This window comes from Diadema antillarum, unplaced genomic scaffold (genome assembly GCF_040938485.1).
Source record: "Diadema antillarum isolate AM-2024a unplaced genomic scaffold, OU_Dant_1.0 scf00000091, whole genome shotgun sequence".
In the NCBI taxonomy this organism is placed as follows: Eukaryota; Metazoa; Echinodermata; class Echinoidea; order Diadematoida; family Diadematidae; genus Diadema; species Diadema antillarum.
This window is the reverse complement of record NW_027270980.1, coordinates 57,612-82,071: the sequence shown is the minus strand read 5'-3', so window position 1 is coordinate 82,071 and position 24,460 is coordinate 57,612. Positions and strand designations below refer to the sequence as shown.

Genomic DNA, 24,460 nt, shown 5'->3' with positions numbered 1-24,460 from the left:
CCCCCCCTTCCATTTCCACCAAAGGTTTTGTTTTGAAGTAGCAAATACAACGTTATGTAATGCTCAAAAGCACATGTTTTATAATTCCTGGGTCATGGAAGCTTTCCCTCAGATGCGCTGTCCCGTGAGTCCAGTTAACTAGACTATTACAGATCAGCTACCTTATCATTATCATGCTTATTGAATGAATCAAAATCTACTGTATGCGTGATGCACACAATGCACTGTCTTCAGGGTTTCTCTCAGCAACTAAAAATTACACTCCACTCTCCCTTGTACCAACAGTGATCTTGACTCTACCACGACTCCTTCCCGACCTACGACGCCAATATAACAAAGACAAACTAATCATGTCCACAATCACAATCACTTTGGGCAGAGATGGCCATTGCCAAAAGAGTTGCAATCGATCCATTTCACTGTTAGTACTTTTTATCACTGGTTGACATGAAAATGGTTGAAGTAGACTGATAATTAACTACCGTAGCTAATACAAGGTTTCTTTTATTATTAAGTTTTCTCTTACAGGTGGCATCAAAGGGAAAGTTTCACTCATAATGTACTGGTATATAGATTGTGGATATATGTACTGAATCCAGATGATATGCTGGGGAAACCTGCCCCCCCCCCATAAGTTCATTCCTTTAAGCCCCCGTTCCACTATCACGATTTGGACCCCGATCTGTCCCGATCTAGCAGATCGGGAGAGAGCGGCAAAAGCGTACGGGGATCGAAAGCATCGTAGCAGCAGCGTGTGGAGGTCAGGGTTGGAGTGGGCATTTTTTCAGATCGGGAAGAAATTTTGAACCGGTTCAAAATTTCTTCCCGATCTCCCCGATCAAAATTGACATATTTTTAATCGTACGGCAAGCGGGGAGAGCGTAGTGACAGCGTAAACGCAGCGGGGAGAGCGTAGTGACGGCGTAAACGCAGCGGGATGAGCGTAGCAAGGTCTTTCTGAGCGTAGTAACATCGGCACAAGAACGGGAAGTAATTTTAGCTGTAATTTTCGAAGAAGAAGAAGAGATGAAGAAAAAGAAGAGAAGAAAGCAGCGAAGCAGCTACCCAAAAGGCGAAGAAAGAAAGACTGCACGTGATGCTGAAAGAGGAGGAAGAGGACATAGCAGAATTTTGAAGAATATGAAATCATCTACAACTGGAGGAAGACGGACTATAAAAGCAAGGACATCAAGAAAAAGCCTTGGAAAATCAGCACGTCTTTGTTTATACAATGCATTGCTGCAAAAGAACCGTGAGTTGAGGAGCCTCTTTGAGGTCCACAGTATATTTCTTCGGTTCTGCATGCTAATAAGTTGACTGATTGCAGACCGACAGTCGAATCGGGGTACATCGGGGCACATCGGGCACTTTTCAGCTCTCTGAACGGGGTAACAGCGTGATAAGATCGTATAGATCGTTTAGAGCGTAGATACAGCGTGCATCGATCGGATAACATCGGCAACATCGCACTGACAGCGTAGCTATATCGTTCTTAAGCGTACCGGCAGCGGCAGAGATCGTAATGTCTCATTCCCGATCATCGTAGCAAGAGCGTAGCAAGCACTTGGTAGTTGTAACTGCAGCGTACTTAAAGCGTTCTAACATCGTACTGTGTCTAGATCGGCTCAGGTTTTACCCGATCCTTCCCGACCTGAGAAAATTGTCAAATCGTAGCGAGAACGGCATAGTGGAACGGGGGCTTTACCAATGACAACATGCATTAATACAATGATTGGGAGTTGAATGTGCACTTCAGGAGCAAGAGACATGGGAGCTTTATCTATGCTGAGGAAATTCTGCAGATAAGAATAACTCTGCACATACTTTAATGCCTCCAGAAATTAGTTCTGTGGAGCACAAAATCAATACAAATTTTGACTGAACAAATTCAAGCCACTCTTGCAGTACATGGGACTCCCTGTCAAACAAAACTGTAACACACTTTTAAAGCATTACAATTACCAAAAAATCTATTAAAAAAAAACAACAAAACAATGAAGAACACCTCATTGTCAAAGTGCTTCTCTGGTGGAAATCTGATGCATGATATTATGTTACCCAGTGCAAGAGTGGGACAAATGTTGACAAACTGTACAAGCAGTACAATTGAGGGCATATGCCATCATACCCTGGGATAGTTTTGCTGCAGAGATTACCAAATTGGCAACTTTAAATTCTGCTGCTTATCATACACTGTCGAGTGATTAGATGGAACAGGTTAAATTTGTTGAACCTGAGCAAAATCCAAAAGAAATTGACAAAAATTTGTCAATTTGAGAGAGAAACAAATAACTCTAATCTTCTCAAAAACACTGCCAATTTAAGGATCTGATCTGCAACAGAAACAAAGAATTAATGAACAACGAATAGCTCAAATGAAAGAGAATCTTTGACTTTAATTTATGAAATACTGACATTGTAACAATACAACAATTATGGCAACAAAAAAGTACAGCACCACACCATGGGAATAAGATTTGTGGGGCTTGTTGGGTTAAAAATGTATCAATTCGGGGGGGGGGGGGGGGGGGGCAGATCATACATCCAATGTTTGCAGCAATAACATTCCACAACTGTGTTTACACCACAGGGTCATCAACAATAGACTACAAAGACGTGATACAATCTTAATCGGCTGCTAAGTTTCATTTATCTGTAGATCAAATATAAAATTATCCAACTAATATGGGGCATGCTCCAATCTCATAACATTCTGTGAACTCAAGTCATGCACACCAGTACAGCACCATCAGTAAACCAAAAACATGTAACTTTGAGGAGTGCATACAAATGACGGTTATCATAAATCGTGCGATTAGGGGGGGGGGGGGGGGATTGAAGATGGTGTCTACAAGCATTCACATTTTCATTTACTATGTGACAGTCATCGCCATACAGTTTTAACACACGCCACAGTGCACACAATATGGAGGTTCACAATCACATTTGGAATTGACTGATAACTGTCAGCCATGGAGACGCGACTCTGGACTTGGCTATTTGCAGAGGGATTAACATTTGCAACATCTTGGAAAAAGGTTCGTGTCAGTACCTTTGCTGCCCTCGCAGCCTGAGTGGCAGATTCTGCACTCGTTTTCTCGGCCGCCGAGACCACCTCCATAAGTTTCCGATTTTTCTCCCGTAGGTTCTGGTTTCGGTAGGAAACAGGTTCATAAAAAAAAAAGATCTAGAAGAAAAATCTACGAGACCTCAAAACAATTCATTGACTAGCAATTTTGGAACATGACAAAGGCACATCGTTGTCAAATGGTTGGAGGGGGGGGGGGGATAATTCAAGATTTCTGCTACCTATCCACACAGACAGATGAATAGCAAGTTCAAATTTCATTGAACACTTGTTGCACAAAATCATACCTCCTTTCGTTCGATATATGATCAACAGAAAAGGTTGCAAAGATGATTAGTACATTCTGAAAAATACACATCAACATTGGGGACATCTGTCCGTCCAAGTTAGCCACATGCGCTCAATGCTCCCTGGGGTCTCTCACACATGATATCTCGGAATCAGTTTGTGAATAAATGCAGAGCAGGTAAACATGGACTACAGTGGTGGAGATGTCATTAGAGGTTGGGATGGATGAAAGTGCAGAGGAGATATTTTGGTACTGAAGCAGATGTGAGAACACAGACACAGTATAAAGCAACTCACAGGAATTAATGAAAACTTCAACCAGGGAGGTGAAAGAAATGGAGATGGCACTCTGAGAGCTTCCCTCAGAGAAAAAATCAAGTGGTCTTACACCGATTAACGTCTTGAAATCCAACCCTCATTCTGTGATAAATATGTCAAAATCTGGCCTTATCGGTCCACCCATCACCCTCCGGCGCACTAGAGTGACGCAACATGATCTCCTTTCCAGGCCTTCCACAAACACACACTCGTAAAAATCGGGCTTTGAAGCGATGCGTGGCACCGACAATATGACGTCATATTCAAAATTTTGGCAGTCTATTACATTCAGTGAAAGACGTCCCCCTTCGAAAGCTACAACTTATGGCTCAAGAATTGGGTAGCGTGGTATGTCTATACCTTTCGCTGGTCCAGCAGACTGTGCTGAGGAGATTGCCGTTTGAACCAGCGAAATCGGTACACAAACAACGGAGTTACTGAGCAGTAAGTTTTGTGCGCTAGAGATGTCATCATATTGTTTCTGTATCGATTATGAGAAATCCCGCACATTTCCGCAATTTTTTTATAGTTAGAGAGGTAGGCCTGACCTTGATCTTCAAAATGATATAAGTTACATGAGCGTGTTCGGGCGTGTTTTCACACAGTTCGAGTGTAAAAGTAGTGCTTCATAGAGACCGAGGCGGTTTTTTTTTTTCGTCTGCACCCGAGCGAGCTGGGGCTTTTCAGCGTACTCGTCGGGTTGTTGTAGGGCCGCCGAGTAGGCGTCGGGACAGCGTTCGTTGCCGTTGTTTCGGTGAATTTGAGTTACTAGTAAATACATATTGGAATGGAAAGTTGAGTGTTAAAAAGTGTAAATTAGACATATCAGCCTTGATTATAATAATTTTCCGTAGAGAATTAAAGATGATATCTATAAAAGCCTAGATGTATGATGCTGTAAGTATATTTTAGGGGGAAAAACAGAGCTTAGTATACAGTGTTTCGCCTCACTCTCCCTCGATCATTCATCGGTAAATACCGGTAATCTACTTGACTCTACCCCATGCTAACGTTACAAAAAAATTGAATTAAAAAGTAGTAGAGTACACCTCTGGAGCTAGTTAGATTCTAGTTTGTGAAATACTAGAGTCTACTAGCTAGGACTAACGTTAGGTATGCTTTTGCTAGGCAGCGTACCTGAGGTCCTGAGCCTTGCCCTTGCCTTGGCCTCCAATTTCCAAGCCAAGGCCCATCTAACTTTCTGAGTTTCAGTTTCAATTGCAAATCAAATTTCGTTAAGTTGCTGTGTCAATGTGATTTTGAATTTGCTAAAAGCAATTCCTCCTCAACAAACTCGTCTCCGTCAAAATCACGATCGCCAGAACCACCACCACTGCTTACACCACTGCTTTACAGAATACACTCTAGAGTTCTGTGTTACACCGTAGGACGCCATTTTATTCCCCGACCACAATGCATTTCGCGTCGTGATTTCCGCCACAAGATTTACGACTTGCAGTGCGCCGAGCGTGAGTAATGGGATTACGGGAGGGGGAAAAAAACGCTGTCGGGGCCACGCATGACTTCAAAGGAAACTCAGAAGAGCACACTCCATCTTTCTTCCACCTCCCTGCTTCAACGGAGTTTTTCAGAAGCAAGGGGATAGGCCATACAGCCATGATTCAGCTAATGTTAGAGAGGCATTATTTCCAGCAAAGAAAATATGATGGAGGTACAGAAAAAACATCACAGTTGTTAATGGTTGTCAGACATATGAAATACGGTGGCTGAGATTTATCGGATAAACAGATTTGGAGCTAAAAATACAATTACAAGACTATAATTAGAGGTTGAGTCTACACAAATTTCAACCAAAGCTAACAAACTAATCTCAGAAATTTCACTCCACAGAATGAATGGGATGAAAGCAGTACTTGTTTGAAACCTACAGATGTGGCATCTAATATGTGTACATACTGTTTGCAGACTAACAGGGTCATGTACATTTGTGTCATTTTCAAAAATGACCATACCAGCATAAACTATTTAAAATTAACAGCTGCTTGTCAGCACAGCAAAGAAATGAATATATCAAATGGTAGATTTGAAAGCTTGTGTGTTCTATAATGACCCAAGCATGTGGTTCAATATTATATACAGTATATATATATATATATATTTTTTTTTTTTTTTTTTTATTTCCCCAGACAATTTCTACCTCCATCTTTTTTGACAGTTTGCACTGTACATTGCCCTTTGTAAAACACAAGATGGACAAAAATCTTCAAGGCAGCACTCTCTTTGGCAATAGCTCTGCTGATTTCAACCAAAGTTCCTCAAGAAGATTATACATTAACACAGCAGCCTAGGTCAAAACCCAGCTCTTCACCTATTTGGCAGTGGATGACAGATTTTTTATTTCATTTTTTTTTTTTTTTATTGTTCCATCCCTCCCCTCCCCTCCCCCCTTCCTTCACTTGCTTCAAGCTACTCACAGAACTTCGGATATCGTGTGATGTGACACAAGAAGGAAATCTAAGTTGCTTTCTATCTGTTTGGATTGCCATTCTAAGCTAAAAGCGACCTTTCTCTGCTATAAAGGTCCCTCCCTCCCCTACATTTTGTACGAGAAAGCTACTACACTTAATGTCAAAATGCTATCAGCCAATCTGAGCCACTTCCAGGATATATTAATTTCCAATTAGCCAACCAACACTGATATGTCTGTGGATTACCATAGATTGACAGTTACTTAGCAAGTGCTCTGCAGTTGTATCCTGTTAATGAACACTTGAGCCGATTTAATAGCTTTGTGACCATGGCTAGAATGAGCAGATGGTTCCCAAGAACAACCACCATTCATACAATATTTCTTTTTATGCTAGTCCTTGATAGCCAAACAACCAAATGTTATCTAGTTTCCATACAAATTCCAAAGTGATATTATAATATACCAGATGCAAAACAGTTGCCCATGAAGTGGAATTTTGGAAAAGCAAAAAGTTAGTCTGAAAAGAAAGAGTCAAATTTTATAAGCACAACAGTGATAATATGATTAAATTGGATAAAAATCAAGGAACCTATGAAATTGTGAAGTTTCACTAATTTTTGCAAAAGAGTTTTCAAACAGTTTTCAGGAATATGCAAATAAGCTGATGATGTCATCATCTAAGGATTTTTCATGGATCTTGCATAAAATGAAATGGCAAAAATTCCATTTTTTCCCCCTGCTACACAAGAGTAAAACATACTGTTATTGCCTTGCTGAATGACTTCAAAATAATAGTCAGGTAGACACATTTTAAGTTGAGACCTGGCATTATTGAATTTGAACAACAACAAGAAATTTCTATATTATGCATACAAACTTTATGGCAAGGTGTGTGAGGTGATGGCACCATCAACTCACTCATTAGCATATTCATAAAGACTGTTCAAGAACTGTTTTGAGAAATTTAAAGAAACTTCATACTTTCACAACCTTCTTACATCTTATGTGATTCTGATCAAATATTTACTACACAAACTGTGCTTGTAAAATTCTACTCTTCCTCTAACAGACCCATTTTAACTGGTCTGGAATTCCCCTTTCAGTCAGGTAAAGCCATGTCGGCCATGTGAGCATGTTTGAATGTGTAATGTCTATAAAAGTACAGTATACATGTACGATGTGTGACAGAAATGCACAGATTTCCTTTCTTTTTTTCTGATATCTAATTTGGAGGTATCATTTTGTTGTGATTGCTGGGTATTAAGAGAGTGGGTTTTGGGTTGGAGGAGAGGGGTGTTCTCTTTTCAGCAAATTTCAATCTCTTCTGCTCTCGGCCCCTTCATGAAGGACACATGCGGGGACATTAGGAGCTACTGCCTTTTCAAGTATCATTGACATTTCTTTCATATCTCAAGCTCTGACTACAGTCTGTGGGGAGAGCTATATTTGATCTACAAGAAAGGAAGGCAAAAGAGACTTGGGGGGGGGGGGAGGGGGTGGAGATTGAATTTGGGTTGGCTACTCTAGATAACCTAGCATGAGGGGGTAAACAATGGACCTGAGCAAAGTCCACATCCAAAGGGTATGGGGGGGGGGGGGGGGGACTTACATTATTCCTCTGTTTCTGTTGCTCCACTACTGCCTGGAGTCCTTCAAGCTCTGTCCGACTGGAGTTCAGCTGTTCCTCCAGTCCCGCTATTGTCTTCTCCTTATCTGCTACACTGCAAACATACACAGGTGATAACAACATCCCATAAAACACATACACACACACACACAGAGTGATACAACATAGGTATCTACTTCTGGTGGGCTTTGTTTGGACGGGCAATCACAGGTGCGATAGGAGAAATTGAAACCCCTTTATCTGTCGCCAATATTCTAAACAGAGTGCTTAGGATGGAGTACTATGAATGACATAGAGGAATTTATTTGTGTATAGAATGGAGAACGAGGAATTAATTACTGTGACAGAGACAATAAAGTACACATCATAAATTGATGCTTGACTGAAAACAAGACAAACTTGCACAGGGCATGTCGTTAACTGCTATTTGACAGTGTGATCCAATTGCTGTTTCGCTTTGCAAACAACTAAGAGGGATAATATCAGCAAATTATAAGTGACTGATACTCCATAAAAAAAAGTAATTATACATGTCTTGCCACTTGCCTTTATCTATAACATCCTTTGGTCTAAACAAGCAAAATCTAATCTCAATATCATGGACATAAAATTGCATAAATCATAACATTGTAAAAGTAACAAAATTACACAATATAGGAAAGAAACATCTGGTGTGTAACTAAACACGGGGCTTTTGACATTCAGCTCATGTCTGATATCAGCTGCCTTTGTTCTGCGAAACAATGAAATGCTTAAACATGCCCCAAAATATAAACTTTCTCTGATAACATAATTGCATCTTTACTGTAATCAACCAGTATTCTTTCATGAATGTTGCATAATTTCTTCTTATTCATTTTCTATTTGTTTTCTGCAATCAAATTTTTTTTCAATGCTATTCAGTCATATCAGTTTATCAATATGACATGTTGATTAATGCTTTTCTGTCAAGAATGCATACTACATCCATCTTTTCTGTGAGTCAAACTTACATGGTGTTGTGATCCTTCAGCAACACAGTTTCTTCCTTGGGTCCGGAATCCGTGTGGTCTGCACTATCACTGGCTGGGGGCGGGGCCTCCTGACCCTCGGCTTCTGACCTCTTCTCCCGGGATTGCAGCTGACCTTGGAGAGAGTCATTCTCCTTTTTCAGAGCCTGGAAAAAAGGAAGAGCAGACCACCATGTCAAACTTGACACAAATGGGACACACATGGGACGAAGATAGAGAGAGAGAGAGCAGCACAAATAGACAGAGTTGGTCAGGACATGGCAATCATGGCTGGAGTTACAGGTGCTCAGACTTTGATGGGCACAATGCTTGCAAATTTTGATTTGCAAACACTGTAACAATCACAAAGTCTCAGTAAAGAATTTCCACAAACTTTCAGCTATCGTTCTTCCAAGTCTCCAGTCGAACAGGCAACGCACGATGCAAGCAGTCATACAAAGGGAAATACAAAATTTGCTGAAAGCGCAGAGCTGCCATGGTTACCGTTTCTTCATTCATAAAACACCTGGTTGATGAGTGATGTTGAAATACAACATATACAGGAACAGATACGATACATACAGGAACAGAAAGGTGAGCAAAGAAAAGAGGTTGGGAAGGATAGAGAGGGAAGTAGAGAGGTATAGCCATGAAGAAGGTGGGGCAAGAGAGAAGGAAGACAGGAGAGGGATGGAGAGAGGTAGGTAAGGAGGGAGATAGGTGTGGAGGGAGAGGAGGATGGCAGGAAGGGGAGTAGGGAAAGACGGAGGGAGGGAAGGAAGCAAAGAACACGAAGGGATAAAGCTCTAGGAGGGGGAAGATTCAAATACTGTAAAACGAGGAATGTTCGCGTGCATTTTAATTTCGCGAATTTCGCGAGCGCCAAGATTCGCGAAATTAAAATGCACGCGAAATTTCTTAACTACACTATATGCATTGAACGCCAGTGGCAATTCGCGAAAATTTCATGCCGCGAAAAAGGCCGTCAGCTCCAATTCGCGAAAATTTCGTGCCGCGAATATATCATGTTTTACAGTAGGTAGGGAGTTATGAAATGAGGGGGTTGGGAAAGAGGGAGGAGAAGGGGTAGGAAGATGGAGAAATAAGGAAGGAGAAAAGGTGGGAGATAGAGAAGGAGAGAGAAAGAGTGAAGGTCTGAAGGTAGAAAAGGAGGGGAGGAAAAGAGGGAAGAAAGGATGTAAGAAGAAAGAGAAATAAGAAAGAGACAAAAAGGAGGGAAGGAGTGGAGGAGGGAGCTAGATAAAAGCTAGGAGACATAGGCTGGATGTGTGTGAGTAGGCAGATAGTGGCCTTAGGAGTTGAACATGACCATACTGTCCATGGTGGCCAGGGGAGCATGTATAAACTGACCTCTAGCTCTTGGTCTGCCTGCGTCTTTTGCTGCTGTTTCTCCTCCAACAGATTCTCCACAGCCCTCACTTGCCCCTCCAGATTGTTACACTTGCTCTCCGACTCCTGGAAAGGGGGAAAAAGGAGGTAAGAAGATATATCTGTAAACATGTCTTTGAACATCTTTGAGGGTATACCACTGATGAAGGTAAGTTGTTTCACTTTCATCGCATACACGTGAGATGCTGTAACAAGGTCTAAGAGAACATCAGCTCTGAAGTTGAAAAAAGAGCAAAGCCAAGATTTAGACTATTCCCTTATTTCTATTGAGCAATTCAGTGAATTCATAAATTCCCTTGAAGACAAAAAGTTTTGTTTTATTTCATTTATTAGTTTTCAAAATATACATGTTCTTCATAGGATCACTTCATACATGACCATTTCATGCTGTGGTAAGCCTTTGCCTGAGTACAATCTGCCAATCCACAATGCATTGTAGTAGAGGGATCCAGGCTTTTACTAGGGTTTGTTTGAAAGAATATTTAATTTCGCATATCCATGGGGCTTAAAATAAAATTCATTTCTTGACAACGGAAACAAAAAATACACAAATAAATAAACGATACAAAAGCCCGATTGCACAATTGGTCATTTTGTTTTTTGTTTTTTGGACTCACAGTGAGTTTGGCCTGTATCGCCTGGAGGGCCGCAGTCCGATCTCCATCCAGGCGGCAACGCTCGGCCAGCTGACCTTTGACCTTTTCCACCTCCTCACTGGCGGAGTCCTTGGCCAGGTTGAGGCTCTGGTTGACAGCCTCGGCCTTTCGTAGCTCTTCGCTGACTTCCATGAGGCGCTTGGAAAGGGCGGACTCACTCTCTCTCTGCAGAGCAGAGTGGTGGGGGGCAATGGGGGGGGGGGGGGGGGCAATGAGGTTAACAAGCATAAGCACCACTACTTGATCATTATCAAAGAGCGTAATCAGACGAGGAATATACTGTAGTCTCTCTTTTTTTTTCAACTATATTCTCCAAGGTTTGTGTGACATCATGGGTCATGTGCAGTTTCAACCAATTTCTACTTAGAGCAAAGTGGCTGCAGTGCACACTGCCTTTGCATACTATGTGTTCAGGACCATAGCCTTGCTCTAAAATGAAGATGACAGCCAAAGTGTAGCAATAAACTTTGACCTTGACGTTCAACCCTAACCTGTGACAATCAAGGAATATTATTTTCTATGCACTGTTTTTACCCTGTTTATTACATTACAGTACCATTGGAAAGTACAGTGACTGTCAACTATCAACCACTGCCCTCTTCGGCTCATAAGTTGCCTACGCTTCCTACCACATTAAATTACTTCCGAACACTCCTAGCTGATTTTACAACTAAGAAATGCCAGTCTTTTGCTATAAGTTCAGTGACCTTTCGCCTCAAGGGATTTCACGATGAATCTACTCAGAGCATCTTAACTTCATAATGTATACCTGGACCAGGTACCAAGAAAAGAAACTGAAGGTTTTTCTTAAATCGTAAACAATGAGATCAGGAACAGACAAATAATCTATTAACATGATACCTACAAGCCTATCTGTCTATAATTAGATCACGTCTGTCATGCCTCGGTTTCCCACGAAGAGGTAGAGATTTGAACAAAAGAATAAAATACAAATAAGTGAAGTGATCCTGAAAGCATCTGTAATGTGGCTGACTGGTTGTCCTTTAAGAAGATTTTCATACAGCATCAGAAATGTAAAATAAAAGAATAAGATACTAGAATATGATCCAAAAATGGTTGCATTGCGGCTGATTAGTTTTCTTTTAAGAAGATTTTCATACTGCATCTCTGATGAAGCCAATATAATAATGCTTGCATACTCATAGTGCATTCAAGTCATGTGACCCTTCAATCAAGTAGTGCTATCACCTTGCATGACTCTCTAATACAGGACAAAGTCATGAACTGCAGTTTTCCCCCCATGTAATCCAGGAAATGTTCTATGTCTTTGGTGGCAATCATGTCGGCTGCCATAGCAACAGGGATAAACAAGGAAACAAAAACAAAACAACAAAACAAAAAACCCATGATCATTGCCAAACACTGCTTCCTGCAAAAAGTACCATCACTAGCATGACTACGGATTTCTTTGACAAACAAAATAAAAATACCTTTTTTCCCTTACATCAGCTCACTTTTCATTCTTTGAAAATGTATGTGTAAGGAATCATTTGCTTTTATTTTGTTGTTGCTTTGGTTCTTCTTTCCTATTTGAGCAGCACATACAGACACTGACACAAACTCACACACAAATACACACACAAGATCCCTAGCTTGAGTCACAGTTAGACTAGATTAGGCAAAGCTCTCTGCTATTACACTTTCCCCTCTTGGATTGGGGGGGGGGGGGAGCTCAAAGATTATGCCCCTTGGATAGCATGTAAAATGAAGTTTCCAAGTGTGATGGAGAATATCAATGCATTTTGTTGTGGATATTTTTATGCCTCTTCTTTTTTCTCTCGCTCTCTCAAGGATGTCCGAGTGCTCAAAGTGATTTTGATATAACACTACGGATTCTGCCTTCCCACTCAGCAAAGAATGTGGCAAAAAAACCTTGAAATACTCTCTGTTTCCTATGCAATCAAGCGAACAATACTGGTCCCCTGTGGTCTGACCAAGGCGACCAGTTACAGACAGCAAACAACATAAATATGGCATTATTATTATTTTTTTTTTTGTAAGCGTGTGTCATTAAGTTGTGATCAAGAGGGTGATTTGGTGGGTTTGTGTTCTGCTTGTGTATGGTCGAGTCCTTCATGATGCAATGGTGCTTGACCTCTGACACCACCAACCAGGATAAAACTAAATTTGCCATTAAAAAAAAAAAAAAAAAAAGATTATATATGAGTATACAGACAACAAACTACTAGTACTTGTTTAAGGTTCTTGCATGTGTGTGTGTCTTTTTACAGTTGTTTCTTGTTTTTCGTAATGTTGGTTGTTTATTCAAGTTGTTCTTCTCAATTGTTTGCATTCTAAGAATGAGGTCTTGACCTACCTGGCCAGCATCAAACTGGCTCTGCTGCTGTTGGTACTGGCTGATCTGGGTCTCCAGGGCACGCCTCCTCTCGTCACCCTGCCTCAGCTGGCTCTCATTGCTGCTGAGCTTGGACTGCATCTTCTGTAGCTCTGCCTGCAGGCGGGCCAGCTCCGCTCCCATCAGCTGCTCCTTCCTGCAAGGGGGGCGCGAGAGAAGGGTGCAAGGTAGAGGGTAGAGGAGGAGGGTGGAGGATGAGAGGTGGAGGATGAAAGGTGAAAGATGAAGAGTGGAAGATGAAGGGGGAAGGTGAGGAGTGGAAGATGAGGGGTAGAAGATGAGGGATGGAAGATGAGGGATGGAAGATGAGGGGTAGATGAGGGATGAAAGATGAGGGGTAGAAGATGAGGGATGGAAGATGAGGGGTGAAGGATGAGGGATGGAAGATGAAGGGTGGAAGATGAGGGTAAAAAATGAGGGATGGAAGACAAGAGGTGGAAGATAAAGGGTGGAAGATGAGGGGTGAGGGATGTGGGGTTGAAGATGAGGGGTTGAAAATGAGGGGTGGAAGACGAGGGGTGGAAGGATGAGGGATGGAAGATGAAAGGTGGAAGATGAAGAGTGGAAGATGAAGGGGGAAGATGAGGGATGGAAGATGAGGGGTAGAAGATGAGGGATGGAAGATGAGGGGTGAAGGATGAGGGATGGAAGATGAAGGGTGGAAGATGAGGGTGAAAATGAGGGATGGAAGAAAAGGGGTGGAAAATAAAGGGTGGAAGGATGAGGAGTGGAAGATGAAGGGTGAAGGATGAGGGGTGGAGGATGAGGGGTGAGGGATGTGGGGTTGAAGATGAGGGATGGAAGATGAAGGGTGAAGGATGAGGGGTGAAGGATGAGGGGTGGATGATGAGGGGTGAAGAAAGGAGATACAAGGAGGAGAGAAAGGAGACATCATGAAGTGGGTGGGAGATAGGAAAAGGCAAACATGATGACAGAGATGGAGATAAGAAGGGAGAAAATAAGCATGGAGAGGGGGGATATAATTGGAGAGAGGGTTATCACAATTTGAAAGGAGCACTGGCATGTGACTGACAACTAGCTGTCAAACAGATTCATTCGTCTTGACTGGTGTACATGGCACATACGACAAATCTGTCCTGGACAGAAAAAGGGCATTTGGGAAAAGTATCTACAAGTGAGTTTGGCCTATACCAGTTGTACAGCTTCAAATGTTTTATTTTACTGTGGCTGCATTGGCTACCTTTACATTTGCTTAAGTGAATTCATTGTTAAAATAACAGTGGAAAAATACAAAAATACAAAAGATGTGTAGGAAGGTATCAGCAACTTGAATAACTCTCCGCATCAAATAAGGTGTGGGGGGGGGGCTATCAATCTTACTATATTTGTAAATTTTTATTGTGATTCTACTCAATATCAGGTTTTATCGCAGATAAAGATTAAACACATAACAATAATTCCCAAGAATATTACCATGTTTACATGCAGAATAGTTGCAGACACAAAAATAGTGTATGACATCAATACAAAGGACCTTAATATCAGTCAATAGTAATCCCAGTCAAACAAAAGCAACATCACTACTTCAAGGTACATTTGTTGCTAAGGGGGGTTAGGAAGTGATTATAGAATTTACTTCTGAGCGCTGTGGTTGGCCTCGGACTTCAGCCGGTTGTTCTCCTCCCTCAGCTGAGCGACAACATCCGGCTGCGACTCCTCCTGGGCAGCCCGTAGCTGCTTGTTGAGGTTCTGCAGGGCCTGCATCTCATGTGTGTGCGACTCGTGACTCTGTAGAAATAATGTTCATGCAAGTGAAATGTGACCCGTAAATCTCCAAATTACTAGTTGGCATGTTTGATCTCTGAGTCTTGTTGGCAATTAAAAACAGTTAAAGCTGTAAGTAGACTGAACTGGTATAAGTTCTCGTGCTAGTTTCAAATTTGAAACCTGATAAATGGTCCACAGATTTCACTCCCAATGTATTCAACGTTAAGGCAAGCCACCCCCCCCCCCCAAAAAAAAAAAAAAATGAAATGATGGAAAAAGTATACTTCACTTAATTGGAAAAGGAATGTACTTTGAATAGCAGACTAAAGATTACCAAAGCACACCCAAATTCATCACAATTTTTATCTTAAATTACAACCCAGACTCATATGAAACATTCACAGATATGATATTCTTGTAAAGCATAATCATAATGTGCATTGGACCAATTCCTTTTCCCCCTTACGATGGCATCCCATGAGACAATCATCATGCTACTGCCAATGGCCTTGAAATAGCATTATGCGCACAATATAATGATATGAGTTGAAGGTGACTTTGTGCTAGTTAAAGAGCTATGAAACAAATTACTGTAATCACTTTGTTCATTCATCTTTCCGCAAGGTGATAGGGTTTGAGAAATCCATCATGGTCACATTCATTTCAATCTGAAATATTAATGATTTATCAGTTATTGTCAAGAGAACAGACATAACAACAGGAAGGATTTAGACATTTTCATTGATTTCACCAAGTAAGAGTATTCACACACGTCAAAGAATGCTTTTATCTCTATTACAGAATTACGACTCGGTACATTCAGCAATTCATCCTATGTCTTTGAGAGAACACATGCTAGTTGTAGATGAACTCTCGACATTTGGGGAAATAGTAAAGTCTAAATGTCAATCATGGTACAGAGTGATTAATCCTGTGATGGCACGTAACTAGCAATAAGTAGATGATGGACATGAAATGTCAAGGGCAATCAGAGTTTGTTTTGCTGATTTCATTGAGGATTTCTCTTTTATTCCACTTGATTTAGAAACCACGAAAACTATCATTATACCTTCAGAAAAAGCAGAGAAATTGTACATCCATTGTGCAAAGTATTTGTATGGCAGCATAACTGCAGCTACCATGGCAACACTGGGCATCCAACAGCCAGCTATCAAGTATTAAGTGGTTGCTACGCTTGCTGCAATTACAACTCATGAGTTGTCATTTTTTATTATCATTATTATTTCTCTAGCTACTCAGCATTGACAGAAAATACATATATGGCAGGATCATACTTGAATCTCCACCCAAGTTTGTTCTCATCTTGTCATTCAACTGAGCTCGGGATATCTGGAGGCGTACCTGCTGCATGCGGACCTTGAACGCCTGAATTTCCCTAGCCTGAGTGTCACACTTGAGCTTGAACTGTCCCTCCACAGTGGCGGAGTGCTCCCTCTGTTGGTTGAGCTCGTGGCGCAGCTCCTTGACCTTCTGGGAGGCCGACTGGGCGAGCAACATTTCTGGGACGGAAGAAACAATCAATTGAACATGGTTCAGATAAAAGTTTTAAGTATACACACCACCTTATGCCAACATGAATATACATTTGCATATGATTGTGCAGGTACGGTTCTTTTTTCTTTTTTTTTAATAACTGTAAATGAGTTGTCATTCCTGTGTTTCATCTGGAACCCACTCATCAGATCACGTAAGGATTAAAGAATTCAAACACATGACTTGAAGGCTTCCCAAATGAGCCGACAATCTCCTCTTGTAAGCCCTGGAGACTTCTACGGATGTTAGTCCCGAGACAGCAGTTGGGACTAGAACATCTTAAGTCACAACTTTTAGCTAGAGCCACTCATCTGATCGCAATTATGTTCACTACGAAAAAAAAAAAAAATCCACAAGTCTCCTTTCATCTCCCTTGTGTGATTTCCGATTGCCATGAGCATGTTTTTTCCTGGAAACATGGTATAGCTATCTTGATGGGATAGCTGCAATGTTATCTCGTTCAACCATCATCATTTCCTCTTCCAATCAGCCCACTTGTGTCCGTGACCGCATTACGGTTTCACAGATTAAAGTCACTGCTTGCCTCGCCAGGCAGACAATAGTCTTGACACACTGTTCCACCTATGGAAAGAGATCCTTCACAAAAAATACAACCCTTGCAGAGTTGCCCTTCACACCAGAGAACTCTCCCATAGACCTTTAGATACTGCTCCAAAACATCACATCAAATGTATGGAGGTAAACACTTTGTAAATTGCAAATTATCATATTTTGATATTCTAGATGTTGGATTATACAATGTCGCTGCACAGCATGAAATCACCTTAGCATTCTCAAAATGGTCCTACTAATACATAGAGAACTCTATAATGCATATCCAAACCAATGAAGAGGTGATGGCTAAATCATTTTTACGTTTTCCTTCCTTTCATATTTGCCAAAATGAATTGGTTTCTCAGCAGTACAAATCTGTGCACCTCCTTGCCAAGACTTTATGCAGATCAAATTCAATTATCTCATTCTTACATCTAGCACCACTGAATTACATAAGTCTAAATATACTTGTATGCATTATCTTAATCATACATCTCCAAAAGACTTGACCTTTCAAGATTCTATTTCGTTATTCATGCACCTACTACATGGTTCTGGTATCATCTATTATATTTTTCCCCAATAAAACATTCACTCCGTCTCTTCCTCAGGATACCAGATTTACTCGGTTGCCATGGCTACAAGTCAGATACACTGTGCTACTCACCATTGTGAAGGGCTTGCTCCTTCTCTTGCAGCTGTTTCTTCAGGGCAGACACAGGGTCGTTCCTCTGATTGGCCTGGGAGACAGAGAGAGAATGGCAAACAAGCTCTTTAACAGCCTTCACTCTGTACAATAAATGATTAACTTTTCAGGGTATTTATAGTTATGCTTCATGAGATATATAGATTTCTTCCGGGAGGGAATAATGGCATATAAGAATATTATTATTATATCATAAGGTATCATGCATCCAAGCTCTGTAACTTCCACAGTTCTTGTTTACCAAAAACATAGTAACATTTTGCAGACATGCCAAACCCACAGCTCAAAGGACAACAGCAAAAGTGGATTGCCAAATAATGAGTCTTAGTAAGTCTTAAATACTTCACTATCAACAGATAATTACAAATATAGCAAATCGAAGCCTGAATATAGCTTAAAAGAATGTTTACTTCTGTGAACAGAAGTTGGCAGATATGTTTTTATTACTACTTTAGGTTTCATTGTTGGGGATGGTGGTGGCTTACTTTAGATTACCTGTATTTTGTTTTGTTTTGTATTAAGTGCTTGCAGCACAATGTAGATATTTTGGGGCCAACACTTTTTGTTATCATGACAATGAACTGACAGCTATAATATCATACTGTAAATCCAGATACATTCATTCAGGGAGTGAATCTTTCACAAGTTGGAGCCAGCAGCCTTTTGCATGGCAACAAACTCTCATGAATTGCTGATCATAAAAAAAACTTACGAGTAAACTACACACAATGGATTGTGCAGACAAATAAAACTTTAATGTGCATTCTGGTTTTGCGAATCATGGCTCCATGCAAAATTCACAGAAGTTTCATGCATGCGAAGTAATATGTCTGGTTTTACAGTAACTCAGTGAAATTAAATTCCCAAACATAAAATGTCTTTCTTTTTCTGCCATTAGGATGAATTTAATTTCCTTTCTCAGCCTTTTGTGCAGAATGCTTCTTACAGTCCACAGTGGACACAAAATTTTCATGAGAATGCATTAAAAGCTACACAAGTTATCAACTGTTAAAGAAAAAAAAAAGGTAGATCCATGATGGCGTGTATCATGCTCTATTTCTTGGGTCATTTGACAATGGGATGGCTTGGACATCTCAATTTCTGAGGACAGGTCATGGCTGGTAAACAACTGACCCAGTGAAAATGCAGGAAGCTAACTGCTGTAAGTGACCCTATTTGACTTTTCTTTCATTCCATTCAGAATTCAGAATCATTATGGCACAATTGAGTGGCAACAACAACAATAAAGAAGATGAATTGTTCAAATTGTGGGTGGGAAAATCAACACAATCAATAGATGTTTAACCCTTTTACAACCAAAATCTCATAGTGCCACGGACCTTGCCTAGTTGTACATACGGCAAATCAAAGTAAATATGCAGTGGATTCCTTTGTTATAAAATACTAGTATGACTTCTGCCTCCAGAAACTGAATCATGACCAAAAAGTGATTTGGGGTTTCTGTTTGGAGACTTCGTGAAGGACAGGCTCGTGTAATACAGATATCCATGACACAGGTCTGTTTGGCCTTTAGAAGGTTGTGTACATGTGCAGCTGTTAACAGGACAAGCAGCATTATGAAAATCCTTCTCAGCCTTAGAGCTTGGTAAAGAGAAGAGACTCTTTACCAATTATTTGTTGGGTGGGCGATCTGTCCACAAGAGTGTTCGAATTTCGTTGCGAGATGACACAAAAATATTCTTCAGATCACTGCACATGCAAGGTCATTATTCTGCACTATATTTGACTTGCACAGACAAAAGCAGTTCATTTGCAAACAAGTTATGCCTGCAAATACATTACTAGTACATGTATGCATGCTCTTCTTTTAGCCACAACCTTCACACATCCATTTAACGAAGATAAAAATAATTTTGCATTTAATTCTTGCGTACAATGTAAATACACGGTATAACATGAAGACTTTGAATGCAAAACAAGATAAATGTCATTTTCAAAGTTTAAGTAAGGTCATAATCACATACCGAAAAATTATATCTGTGCAATCATGCTACACTCATTTCATAAAAAGAAATACTTTTTTATGTAATGAGGCTTCAACCATTCTACTCTGTGGTCTGAGATTGTGGCATATAAAAAGCATCAATACTAAAAGGCTGTATTTTACAATACACATTTATTAGTATAATATCAGTTTAATAGCTTGGCATAATATGTTTCAACTCTATCAGTAGGCTGCTGTGCACTGAAGTTTAGAGAGGTCAACTGTCTAGTTCAAGGCAAAATGGCTGCCGGATCATTGTGTCAGAAGTGTAAACCTAGGAGGGCCGCACTACATGAAAGATCATTTCAGCAGAAAGGTCACCAAGCGATTCTAACTTGTTTCTGTTAGAAATTGTTGTTGGATACTGTACACACTACACAGAGAAACAGGAAGGTTCGGGCGCCATTTCGTCAAGAAGGGATGTACAAATTGATGAACAGGATCATGTGATTGCTGTGAATGTGGCCCCACCATTGCTCATGTGTGAGTCTACTTTTATTATTTACCTGAAAATGTGATGTGGCATGGGGGGAAAATGTCACTAAGACAGAACAAAAGTGAAATACAGCAAAACTGTAAGCACAGATTTCTTCAAATCTCAACACCATGAGCTGTCAAAAATGTCATACTGCATAAAAACTGTACAAAGTTTACTGCCATTTTGCTTACTTCTGTTTAGCAAAGCGTGTGTAGTGAAATTTCTTTTCTGGATCTGGTGTTTGTGTTTATTTTTAGGCTTGCTGTTGGCAGTGCACTGATCGATGGGCTTTGATTCTACCACTGTAGCTGTCTAACAAAGTCATGTCGCATTGTGATTCAACATCACTCCGGAAAGTTCCTGAGTCAGGGTCAAAGTAAGGTGCCACATCAAACAATGCATTAACCTTCCTACGACTGCACTCTAAATCCCTAAATCAATTTTGCCCTTTCTTTCGCCAACGGGGAAAAGGGTGAAAGGGGTTGGGGTAGGGCAAGAGGTATCGATGAACACCCTTTTGACTCTCCCCTCCCCCCCTCACAAAAAAAAAGAAAAGAAAAAAAAAGAAGAGGAATTGGCAAATGTGTAAACCTGTGCCACAAACATTAATGTATTCCTCCTTTTCTACTTGACATTTAAAAAATTACAGAATCACTATGAAAATATCCTCAGTGACTTAGCAATTAACTTTCACAGAACTTACAGTATTTAAACTGTGTCATCTTTCAAAACAGTCACTTATGGTATTACTGTACAGAACAAAGGTTTTGAATATCAAACCAAAGTGTAAGCCATACATTACTCATTTGAATGTATACCTTTTGTTGAGGTTTGGAATGTATTTGGCAAAGAAGAGCACAATTAGACAAATCACATGATGAACATGCAAACACTGTTGATATGAAAATGGATAGTAGGCCTTGTTTTTTAAAGTTAACACTATTGGCATTTAATCACACACCAAATTACAGATGACAAACACAATGCTACAAATACTTTCCTTTATTCTTATCTATTATATGTACCTTACACCTGTATATATATATATATATATATATTTTTTTTTTTTTTTTTTTTTTTTTTTTGGGGGGGGGGGTTACAAATTGCATTACAAACAGCATTCAGTATGTGAAGCAAATATCAGAGAGTATCGCTACAAAGTTCCACCGAACCCACTAAAACAGAGCTCTCACTTGCTAATCCTCCCTCCCCAAACGACGACAACCCCCTGCACTAACCTTGACCCAGTCGTCAGCGGATGAAGAGCCCCCTTGCCGGTTGAGGAGAATCTCTATCAGCTGCTGGATTTCAGAGTCCTTCAGAGGGGCAGTCTTCACGGCCGAGATCAGGGACTTCCCCCGCAGGGCTGATGGGTCTGGGTGGGTAGGATCAAGCAGAGACGTGCATACACATGCAATATGAGTGTTTCATTCATAGTGACACATACACTTGTAGCCTCGAGTATAATATATCGATTACCGAGGCTACTTTTTTGCTTGCAGCAAGACTGTGGCTCTCCAGTTGTGCACTACAGTTTCATATCAATGTCAATAGATCCCATCTTTTATAATCCAGGGATGATATTGAGGTTTGTTGAAAAGATCGGAAATCTAAATTTTCAGGTGATTTTGATACATGGAAAAAGCAAAATGTGTATAGACTTGAGAGAAAAAAAATCTGAAATCAGATTTAAATCCACAGAATATCATAACTGTAACCATTGTAGTGTAGTGTACATGTACACCCATTTTTAGAACTCACACTTAGGCCCTACATTCTCTCTGTAAGCAACTGCTCCCAGATTCTGAATTTCACCTGCACATTGGTATCCCTATTTATAGTTACTACCACTTACTCTATAAGACATATAACTCTGTAAATTTAAAGTGTCTCAGCCCATTGGTTTGCTACTACTGCAAAAGTGGATATCTTCATGTGATTAATTTTTCACGCTTGGCCAAGGAAGAAAAACTTCGCATGTGTTTAATTTCGCAGAATCAGGACATTCATTACTGGAACATATGGCATGCAAAAATATTCGCATGCTTTTATTTTCGCACTAGCTTCTGGTTGCTCAAAATGTGTAAAAATTTCCACACCGCGAAAATTTTCACTTTTACAGTAGTATTTTATTCGTACACATGACATATTCAGAATTCTCATTCAGGGTGGCTCAATCAGTATTAAGGGAAAAAAATAAAACATTATACTTGTGGGCAGTGTAAAACAACACATAGAAGAGTATACAATCCAAAGATAAAATATGAAATGTGTTCCTTTAACAAATAAACATTATACAAAGTTCTGTATTAGTAGTTCACAGCTTTTTGCATCATCTTTATCCATGACCCTCAGTGTTACATTTTCCCACCACACCAATCTATAAATGACTGCAGTTGTGAAATCAAAAATTCAGGTTCACAATTCTCTGACTTCCCACTGTTTTCATGTAGAGCAAGCTGGCAATTGCTTTTCAGCAGGTGGCTTTGTGATGGCTACATACACTGGATGTGTGAAGATTACCACCTTTGGATGCACTACGCAGAGGAACAATGGGCACAAAAGATAGCGCCACCTTTTAACTCTGACACTGTCTAATCATTTCCTTCCTCTTTAGTCTAACAAAGAAAAAAAAATGAGGGAAAGGATAAGAAAGGATGTGTATACATCCATGTGCTGCAGGGGCTGCAGGCTGCAAGGTGACTGAATTATGCCCTGGTACCTTGGGTAAAACTTGCACTTCATACATTTGAATGTACGTAAATTTCTACCACAAACAGACACACTCAAACGTGCACACACATACACACACAGACACACACACATACATGTATATACACACATGCTCACAACAACAAAAAAATGACAGGATACCATGTGCCTGTTGCGGTTGACTATTACTCAGGAAAGCATGTGGAGGAAAAATTTTTACCACAAACACACACACCAACACCCAAAACAAAAAAAAAAGAAGAGATATCCATGCCCATGTGCCTGTCCCAGTGAACTGTTAGTCAGGAAAGCATGCACAGATAAACTGTAACCACTTCTTAATACACATATCAGACAAAAGACCAAAGGGGAAGGAAAGGATGTTCATTTGCCAGCAGATGTTTTGGTTGACTGTTACTCAGGATAGCATGCAGTGGCAAGGGTAAACCACTCTCAAGCATGTATCTCCTCTTCATGTTCCAAGTCAAGTGATGGAGGGGTGTAAGGCAAAACTTTCCCTCAAATGCAAACTGATCCACAATCACTACTATTTTTTTTTTTCGTGCTATTCAAAGCTGGCAGCTCTTGTCACACATGAGAGAAAAAAAAATATCAACTCGCAACTTTATATCGAATACTGCGCTATGCCACAGAAATGCTGTATGCTGACTATTTGGTGAGGTTTTTATTGTCACGAATTTTGCGACTCCGGTGAAATTCACAAATTTAAAAACATGCAAAAATATTAACTCTCATCCCGACACGAATGTGACATGCACAGATACATTTCTCTGTTCAGTACTGTACTCCATGACTGCCAATTTAACCACTCGTCAAATTTTTGGGAAGTCCCGATTTGCGAAAAATTAGACATGCTAAATACAGGGCTGCACACTGGCGCCGGTCCGACGGTCAAAGACCGGTAAAAGTCACTGTCGGACCGGTAACTTTTCAGGAAATCCACAAGTTACCGGTCCGACATGACCAGTAAAAAAAAAGCATTGGTGGGGTCAGTAGAAAGAAAAAGAGCAGCCCCGATCAGGAAGAAACAGAATGCAAGATATCGCACTGTTCAACAAGTTTTACGCAAGTTTTCGTTTATGTCTACCGGTGCAATTTGTACAGTAAACATTATATTAGTTTTGAGCACTAGCAGTCGACCAGTTATTCGCGCTCGCTTGCGCATTTGGCGCTGCTCACGCACTGCCATGCAATGCAATACATGCAAAGCAAACGATGCAAAGCATGTACAGTGTAACTGCTTTTCGTTTGCTTGCGATCGGCGGTCATGCCAGACAAGAAGCATTGATAGAAGCGCACGTATTTCTGGGTCATTTTACTCATGATTTTTTAACGCAAGATCAATCCGATCCCGGCTTCGCAGCAGCGTGGCAGTTATGTTAGAACTAATTTACTTGTGTTGATTTTTAGAAAAAGTAAAAAGACATTCAATATTCAGCGATACAGTAAATGGATCTGATTGCGTTTATTTTCGTTTTACACAGTCATTTCACAGATGAATATTTTCATTCGTTCAG

At 40.4% G+C, this 24,460-nt stretch overlaps 1 protein-coding gene across 5 annotated transcripts in view; it reads right to left on the bottom strand.

Annotated features, from left to right (window-relative positions):
- Positions 1 to 24,460, bottom strand: part of LOC139718242 (ribosome-binding protein 1-like) — a 75,340-nt gene that overhangs the window by 30,242 nt on the left and 20,638 nt on the right. For 4 of the 5 annotated variants that reach the window (XM_071629719.1, XM_071629720.1, XM_071629722.1 and 1 more), the window contains exons 5-14: positions 21,449 to 21,585; positions 17,689 to 17,761; positions 16,275 to 16,432; positions 14,782 to 14,933; positions 13,146 to 13,320; positions 10,769 to 10,972; positions 10,113 to 10,217; positions 8,745 to 8,908; positions 7,735 to 7,846; positions 3,053 to 3,148 (exon numbers count right to left, since the gene is read on the bottom strand). In XM_071629719.1, the coding sequence (XP_071485820.1) occupies positions 3,053 to 3,148; positions 7,735 to 7,846; positions 8,745 to 8,908; positions 10,113 to 10,217; positions 10,769 to 10,972; positions 13,146 to 13,320; positions 14,782 to 14,933; positions 16,275 to 16,432; positions 17,689 to 17,761; positions 21,449 to 21,585 (1,376 nt within the window). The remainder of the gene's footprint in view (positions 1 to 3,052; positions 3,149 to 7,734; positions 7,847 to 8,744; positions 8,909 to 10,112; positions 10,218 to 10,768; positions 10,973 to 13,145; positions 13,321 to 14,781; positions 14,934 to 16,274; positions 16,433 to 17,688; positions 17,762 to 21,448; positions 21,586 to 24,460) is intronic. The other variant, XM_071629721.1, reaches the window with a different exon arrangement.